The following is a 9,014-nucleotide window of genomic DNA, read 5'->3' as shown; positions in this document are numbered from 1 at the left end:
CTAATAATTGTTGTTCATCAATAATACACTTTATTCGTAAAAATTATCTGTCTAGAATCCTTCAATAAAAAAAAGTTCAATTCACAAAAGAAATAATCGTTTGACTAGTCAACTAATCAAAAAAGGAATTGCTGGCTAGTCGACCACTACAATGACTGTAGTCCAAGCCTTAATATATGCATCATTCAAGTATACATACAAATATACCATGATGCAGCCAGTTTAACATTTATCCCAGAACTAAGCATCATTCATATAGGAAAACCTCTTTATTGATATTCTGTAGTCCAGATGAAAGTAAGGAACAACACAAAACAAGCAAAGGATTTGGGAATTTTTTCTTTTTTTTTATTCAGTGAGGATAAACATCTCTTTAAATAATTTTCTTTGATCAGAGTAGGAACGTACAAAAATAAAAAGAGAATTATGAAGTGCCTCATATACAACAGGAGAATATTTTACAGTAACAGAAGTGTTAGGAAACAAACCAACATTCACCAACATGAACTCGACATCCACTAACTTTCATCTTTCTCCCCCTCCTCAGACCCTCAGCAAACAGTAACCAGGCTTTCTGCCATCTCACCCTCAATAACATACAAATGCCAACTGGTCACACATCCCATTCTATCAGACTTTACAAAGAGCATCTATTTTTGCAATCGCACTTCCTGCTTCTATCCACACTGTCCATTTACAAAAACTATAACCAAAAAAGTTTGCACATTAAAGACTATAAAACGGCAGTGAGTCAAAGGATATGGGAAGCTTTGAGGTAAGGTTTGGATCACCCCCCATAATTAATCATAATGAATTAATTAACTTTTATTGTGTTTTTAAAGACTACTAGATTGTCATATGTCCCTTTTTATTGTTAATAGTTAAATTATGTGGAAAAGCAATAGATGAAATTCATTGTGGGATTGGAAAAACACATTAAAAAACACATTTACAAAGCCCCCCCTCAATAAATGTTTTCGTCAAATGTATTCTTAATTCCAAAAGCGATCGAGACGAGCAGCTGTAGATGAATCATTGTCTTGTCCTACTTCTCTCTAACTTGTTTTGGTCCATTTTAAAAAGCATTGCTTGAACTCAAAACTGCAACGCAGCTTCACTGTGGAAACCCCAAAGTTAATATTAAAACAAGTGCAAGAAATTAGTCAGAAGAGAAAGACAGGGCAGGGCTAAAGAGTCGAGACATTTGACCATAAAAGTGAGCTTGGTACGTCTCTATATAAGTATGTACAACATCAACATCAACGCTCCCTTGATTCAAATCTACAGGTTTGTGGGGCTCCAGTCTTGTCACTTCGGAGCGCTCACTTTGGCCTTTTCGAACGGGCATCCTTCAAAATGTAAAAAGTCCTGATATCGCTCTCCACACAGGGGCCTACAAGTCCTCCGTATAGATGATGCAGGGACTCGAGTCTTCGCTGGACTCGAGCTGGACCGTGGACACGAACCAGCGGCGGGAGCCCGTGGCGTTGTAGTTGAGCGTGGTGCGGTAAGTGTTTTTGGCGTGTTTCGGGTAGATGATGGTCGTGCTCCGGTAGCTCAGGGGCTTCTGGCGAGGCTCGAGGTAAACTTGGGACTTGTAGCTCCTCCAGGTGCAGTTTCGGACGGCCACCACGGTCTCGCTGAAGCCGGTGGGAGTCGGGACAGGCGCGCAGAAAACCTGGTCCCGATAGTGCCGGTCCGAGTCGTACTTGACCTCTGAGGTGCACCTGGAGACGAGACGGAGGAAATGTATTAAAATGACCCACTAGGGATGGGACATTAAACAACAGAATGGCTCATAGTGGTAAAAAATGTAGGCAATAATCGTTTGTGGTACATTTTGTGAAATCTGGCTTATTTAGATATATTTCGGAACAATTTAAATGTGGTTGTGACACGCTGTACTTTTTTTCTATTGGTCAATCGCTGCTTGTCTTTATTGCCCTGACCGCTGACAAATGAAAAAAACTAATCGGATAGTGTTTACATGAACATTTAATTGGTTGTTTATTTTATTTTGGATTTTAATAAAAGTTAGCAATAGCTGTGAGAAACGTTGCAGTGTGCACAGAACCCATTCTATTCTTTTCTATTCACCTTATTCCGCCGCGCCCACTTTTACCGCTACACTTTTGGTCGAGCGGAAACTTTAGATATTCTGTAAAGTAGATTGATTTGTGTAAAATGTCCAATGTTCATGGGACCATCAAGTCAACAATGCTCCAATTCCCTGGGCGGCCTGAAAACAACGAATGTCGAATGTATTTTCTCTGGAGGTCAGCATCCCTTTGTAAACTAATACAAGCACAAGGAGGATTACACCATTTATATTTCAGATTTTACAACATATTTGCCACAGTTTGACCAGTTCTGTAAAGTTTCTAATTGTACTTCCTGGTTGGACATGGGCAGCAACTATGACACAGGTAGAGGTAATTCCCCAACTCTTTTCAAAACCGTGGTCCCATGCTCACTGGGAGGCAATCTAGTCACTAATAATAACGAGCAGACTTTTATTTTTTTTTAAATTTTGTTAGCACTGGCCGTAAGTAACTTTTTAATGAATGTTACTTTTCTGGCGCAATACGTTTACTTGTACCTGAGTAATATTTGGTTTGAAGAAACAGCGCTTTCCACAGTGACAAAAGCTATGTGTTGGGAACATTAAATGATTCATGTACATTTGACTCATTTGATACCTTACCATCAGATATAATTTGTTGTCCAGACATCAGACATCAGACATCAGAAATCCCATTTTTAAATATCTTTTACGTCCAAACTGTTACTCCGTACTCAAATAGTTTCTCCAAGTACTTGTTACTCTTACTTGAGTAAATATTTGGACTACTACCTTTTACTTTTACTTGAGTGATGTTATTTTAAAGTAACGCTACCTAAATCAGGACATTTAGAATATAACTTTAGATGATACATGTTTTTGATGATTGAAGTGGCCTTTCGGGACCAGTCCTTACTTGATTTGCTGCTCTGACGTGGGGTTGACCTCGATGCTCTCGCCATAAAACACAGGGTGCATCCGGGTCCTGGCGTCTGAGCCTGTGGAGCTGAGCAGGAGGTAAGGCAGCTGTGGACGGGAAACACAAACATATTATGAAAATAGCCAACAGCTATTTGACCTATTTTAAGTTCCTTGTTCCTGTTAAATAATTCCTGTTAAAGAAAATAACATAATTAAGAAAAATGCCCTCCTTGATCCACCCATGTGTCGGTCTTGGCACAGCTATTACTACGAGTACAGATTTAGACTGGAGACTTCTTGGCAGACAGACTCACTCATTCTAATTGAATCTAGGTAATTGTACTTGCAAATTAAGTGTTGGTGGTATCATATTCATAGTTTTGTGTTGAGTTCAAACTGACAGAGATGTGTGACCCAGACACTGTCTCTGTCCAGTGAGTGGGTGAAAACAAGCTCACAGATGTAGCGCCCGAAGTAACTCATAAATGAGAAATATGCAGCTCCAGACAAGACGGGTGAAAGGCCAACAGCAACAAGGGTCTGTGCAAATACTTAAGTAATATGTAACTAAACTTGAACTAGGTTTTACTATTGATAAAGCTATTTACATTTTCACTTGTTTTACAAGAAAATTATTTCATCTTGTTGTAAATGTTACTAATTGTTTTGTGTCAACTCCTTCTTCCTTCCCCCTTATTTGCTCTATTGCACTCCCAGTAAAAATAAGCAGGTTTTGCCTGGTAAAACTCATTCTTCTGCATAATTATATTATTTAGTTGACTTGTGTTTACCAGGACAGTCCCACTGTGATTAAGGAAGTCCTTTCCAGAAGAGTCCTGACCTGATACATTTACAACATCAGATGGCACACACTGCTATGATACTCAAAACATCCTCATCAAACATTGAAATTACAAAGTGCAACCTCCTTTATCCAAACTATCTCACTCAAACATCTTAAAATGTTAAATGTCCAATCTTTTTAAGATGCCATCTAATACATATCCAGTTCATATATAGTACATGTTTTTGCGTTACAGTGTGTGATTTGGGCACTGTTACTCTCTGTTCTGACATTTAACACAGTACCCTTTCTGGATGTGAACACAGTGATTATAAGTGTCCATTCTCTGCGGCGGGAAGCGGCTGTGTGCTGTGATTAGCACAGGTCACACTGGGCTCTCTTGACTGTAGCCCTGGTTTAGCTGTACACTACAGGACCTGATCTGACCAGAGTGAATCCACTGGCCGCGGGACAGCAGCCTGGCACCTCTCACGTTACACTGGGGCAGTCACATGCTGCGGTTTGGACGGGCCAAGGGCACGGAGGATCGCTAAGGGGTTCGGCTTTCCTTCTTGTCTACAGTCATCTTCACACTATCCCGATGGGAGGAACCGGTCACAGACGCACAGCTGCTACTTCTGACGTGCACATATTTAAGGAAAAAACTCTGTTCCATTACTGGAGGTTAATGGTAATAAAAAAACATGAAAGTGGTTGTCCTGTATCTGAGGCGCGGACAGCATTCCAAGTATTTATTCGCTGAGTGCTTTGGCAACTTGTGCAGAGCAAACAGTTGTGAATGGAGGGGGTTGAATTCCCCTGTAGAACCCCCTGGAAGCATATTTCAACTCAGAGCTGCAGCTGAGCAACTCCAATCCAAATCCTGCAATCAACAGTACACAGATAATACTGAAGATTGCAAAAAATATATTATTATTATATTATACTATTCAAACGTTTATTCCTTTTGTACATTGCGATTCCAAAGATATTTCTAACCAGATTGAGGTAAAAATATGCAGTGTGAAAGACTTAATAAAGTGTATTATTGTTCAAATCACATTTTCTTTCTTGCCATTATACTTGATAATGCCACTGTTTTAGTGATAAAATGTCTTTTTGGTATGTGTTTTAGAGTCTGTATGGTCCAGAAAACGATTATTCTGACTAATTGTTGCAGCCTTAATGTTATCCAAGCAAAAGAAATTGTGAACCGGGAACAACAATAGGATTTTTCTTAAGAATCATTGCGAGATCGAACCAGAAGTCCATCCATATCCATCTGTTTTACTTACTAGACCATTTAAGATAAGATAAGATAAGATAAGATATTCCTTTATTGTCCCACATGGGGAAATTTCATTGGTGCAACGCAGGAAGATACCGAGGTAGATACAGAAGAAAAGAACACTTTAGACAGTCCTACACTGACACATACAGCCAGCTCTAATTTCCAATGACTAATACTTGAGTGATTCTTTTTTGCACTAAAAGAAAGGTTAACTGGAAATGCGCACGACTCGCTGTGTCCCTCAATTTGACAACCAATTGATAATAAATGGGTGAGACGCAAGTAATGCAAAAACACAAGTTAAAAGTCGTCTAACATTTTGCCTGTCCTCGTGGTTAATCCTCTGACAGTTGATCTGCCACATTAGATGTTCCGTACACCGTGTGAAAACAAGTGTTGATGTGCCTTTCATTTGGAGTGAGAGGGTCATCGTATTCACTTTTGCAACAGGCTGCAACTGCCCGAACACGCTCAGAATGGGACGGGCATGATTGTTCTTCCGTGGCAAACAAAAACATGCTAACATTAGAGCCATGCAAAACCTGGAGCACGTTCGTTTCACTATGTTCAAATCAAACGAACCACTAAAGAACAACTTGCCTCTTTGTTCCCTGAAATAGGGCATCAACGACTAGACTCTTGATTAATCGATTTGTTATTTAGATGGCAAAAGGTCCGTGAGAATGGGACCAAGATAAAGCTAAAGTGACATTGCTTGAGGACATGTTGACATCTTGTGCAATTACAGACAAAAAGACACATTTTGGTGTAGTTAGAGTCATAAAACCTCTTCTCGGAGCTCATGGCTTTTGTTGGAGTCTGTGTATAAACCAGTTAACGATGATTCAATTAATAAATTAGTTGAAAATGTGTTCAATAATCAATTAGTTGCGATTTATCCAATTTATTTCAGCCCTACTTGAAAGTAAACAAAGGCTTCTACAGACTATATTTTTTCACTTTCACACAATTATCAAGAGAGTAGAAGTTTAAATGTGTGATTTATCATTGTTTTCTGCTTTAGTTCTTTGAAAGCGAGAATGTGAGAATGTGAGAATGTGTGAACCGGGAACACAAATATGATTTTTCTTAAGAAGTTAGAGCCAAAAGAGTTGCAGTGGTGGAAGAGATACACAATGTTATTAAGTAAAAGAACAGATACAGGAACAAAACTCATGTAAAAGTATGATATAAAACAATCCACTTAAGTTAAAAGTATTGAAGTACCTCTTTCAAAAATGCACTTTTAATATAAAGACACATTTTGAGAAATATTAAAGCTTCAAAATAAAGATCTGCATTTCTGTTCAATAGAAACAACTACATTTTAAGTTTAAGTTTTTATTTTGCTCATTTTGGTTCGCTCAAAGTTAGTATACTAACTCAAAAAGTGTGAACTTGCAAAAATAGACTCATTAAGTCTATTCAGCTGCTCTCAAACAGTAAAGAAACATACTTTTTACATTTTAGTCCGGTTCAAAAATATAGAGCAGTACTGATATCTGCTGTATTGAAGTAAAAGTAAAGCGTATCCACTGTAAAACATGTGAAGTGAAGTACCGGTACTGTCACTTTTGTACTTTTACTTTTGTACTTGGTTACTTTCCACCGCTGCTGAGTTGATGCTGTATCTTGAGCAGAGCAGAGATTAGAGAATTTCTCTCCCCGTCTCTGTCTGTCAGCAAAATCGAATGTCACGCAACTCCCACGATGCACTGCTGCATTTCTGAGGCCGCCTTAAAGCCACCGTTAACCTGTGCGGACTTGTTGGTAAAACGAAGACACACGGAAACTAGGAGTGACCTAAAAATGTGTTTTCAGACATATGAATCATATCAATCACACATAAATATAGTTTGTGTCAGTGGAGTCTGGCTCTTAAATTTCAATATTTTTTTTTTCTATGTCGCAACTTTTGAAATAAACACACAAGTTTGCTTTAGTGGCATAAGTTACAAAAGATCATTGTACTCCCCAAACACAAATTAAAGGATTTCTCTCTGCTCCCTGAGAAAATGCAGGCAAAACATGAAGAACTCAATGGAAACTAAGCCCTATATGACCAGGCAGTGACATGTAAAGGGTCAAATACTTGAGGGCAATTGTAAAACCAGCTTTACTAACTTCCAGGAAGGTCGAGTTAACCAGAAACTATAAGCACCACACTCTGTACAAAGTAAAGCTCAATGTCTCTGTACACTGTCCCTTCAAATTAAGACTAAAACATATTTAAGTAAAATGTCACGGTTCAAACTTTTCTTTTGAGATGTTTCTATTCAGAGGAGGGCAATATATCGCAATGTATATCATATTGTGTCTGTTTTGAAGAGATATGCAACCTTTAGTATATTGTTTATAGTTAAAAATGCTACAAAAATAGCTGATTAAAAATATAAATGAAAAACCTAGAGATTGTGAAGTGATATTTCTGCAATTTCACCAATCATTTAACAGACATTTCACATTTGTCAGATCACGAAACCACAACTAATACGTTTATTTTGGATTGACATTATATATTGACTATTGTTATCGGAATACCTGAAAACATATTCACTATTCATATTCATAATATTCATTTTTTTGTCAATATGGACCATCCCTATTATGTGTGGTTGTGGAGTTTCAGCCAAGTTAGCTCTTTTTACTTACAGCAGTCTTTCAGTAGACCTACTGTGTTACTGTTTTCACCTCTGGGCAACAGGCCTGTACGCACTGTTGTTTGAGTGGACCTTCCAACTTGGAGCAAACAAAAATATACAAATAAAAACTGCTAAAAGTCAGGAAATTAGTTCATTAGTTAGTTGTTCCTGTATAACAAATAATTAATTATTCAATCTTCTACTTTTGGCCCTGTACAATCCTCAAAATCTGTCTCAAATACTTTTTTTTAACAGTAAAAGTACATGTTTAAAGGGATACTACTTCTGATCATTTTACTCGAGTATTGGTTCGAGTACACCACAGCCTACATGATGGTGTTTGGATGGCCTGGCACAACTAACAGAGCCACTGCATTGTTGTTCACACAGAAGTCACTTGAGACCGGCCCCCCCTGGGAGTCCCCGGGCCACAGTTTGGAAACCCCAGCGGAGAGGAGGCGTGGGCCTGATTAACACCCTGACCTCTTGTTAGGGCCCCATCCTCCCAGCAAAAGCCTATAACTGTGATGTGAACTCGCACGTAGAGCCTCAAATAGCCTAAATCAAACGGACACGTGAAGAATGCTGGGAAATGGAGTAAGAGCTTCCAGATGTCACAAGAGGAACCGCGTTAGTTTATCCCAATAATTGCCAAAACGTCTTTAAATAGACTTGCAATTTTCAACTAAGTACTCACCAGTTTGCCCTCCTTCCTGCAGTCGGAGCTCTGGTGGTGGTGCTGGTGGTGCTGGTGGTGCTGGTCTGGCGTCGTGCAGCTGCCGGAGCGCGACTCGATGGGCCCCGGGGAGAGGGAGCAGAAAGGCGGACTGGGACTCGGAGGTAAACCCGAGTCCGGACTGTCGAGCAGCCCTTCCCGGTTCTTTCCTTTGAGACTTTCATCCATCGCTTGTAAATGCAAATGCCCCACCATCTCTGGAAAAGGCTCAATGCAAAGTGGAGTTTAAAAAACAAAACAAAAAAAACAACCCGGGGATATTCGTTTGTCTTTTGCCGTGATAAAAATAAAAAAAAGAAACAATCCAAAGTGATGCGTAAAAAAGTGACAGGGGTTAAAGCGCTGTTGACGTTGACAGGAGCCCGCGGAGGGTGATCGACGCTTTCCCACAGTTCTCTGAAGTCTACCTGCACGCGGAGCAGTCTATGCTCCGCGTGAGTTACATATAATCCAAACCAGAAAGCACACAAAAGGAAACAAAAGAAATGTCTTTAAGTCTCCGTAAAAGTGGTCCGTGCGTCTGGCAACGATCTAGAGCGCGCCTCTGCTCCGCTGGCTCTGACTGACTGCGTCTGACT

At 39.5% G+C, this 9,014-nt stretch overlaps 1 protein-coding gene across 1 annotated transcript; it reads right to left on the bottom strand.

Annotated features, from left to right (window-relative positions):
• Positions 1-326: 326 nt before the first annotated feature.
• Positions 327-8,688, bottom strand: rflna (refilin A). The gene is made up of 3 exons (XM_072433601.1): positions 8,398-8,688; positions 2,979-3,088; positions 327-1,727 (listed from the first exon to the last, which is right to left on the bottom strand). The coding sequence occupies exons 1-3, from the start codon at positions 8,629-8,631 to the stop codon at positions 1,394-1,396; spliced, it is 678 nt and encodes a 225-aa protein (XP_072289702.1). The 5' UTR covers positions 8,632-8,688; the 3' UTR covers positions 327-1,393.
• Between the last annotated feature and the right edge of the window lie 326 nt (positions 8,689-9,014).

This window comes from Eucyclogobius newberryi, unplaced genomic scaffold (genome assembly GCF_026437365.1).
Source record: "Eucyclogobius newberryi isolate DKJ021-1_F unplaced genomic scaffold, fEucNew1.0.hap1 SCAF_6, whole genome shotgun sequence".
Lineage (NCBI taxonomy): Eukaryota > Metazoa > Chordata > Actinopteri > Gobiiformes > Gobiidae > Eucyclogobius > Eucyclogobius newberryi.
This window is presented reverse-complemented; position numbering and strand designations above follow the sequence as displayed.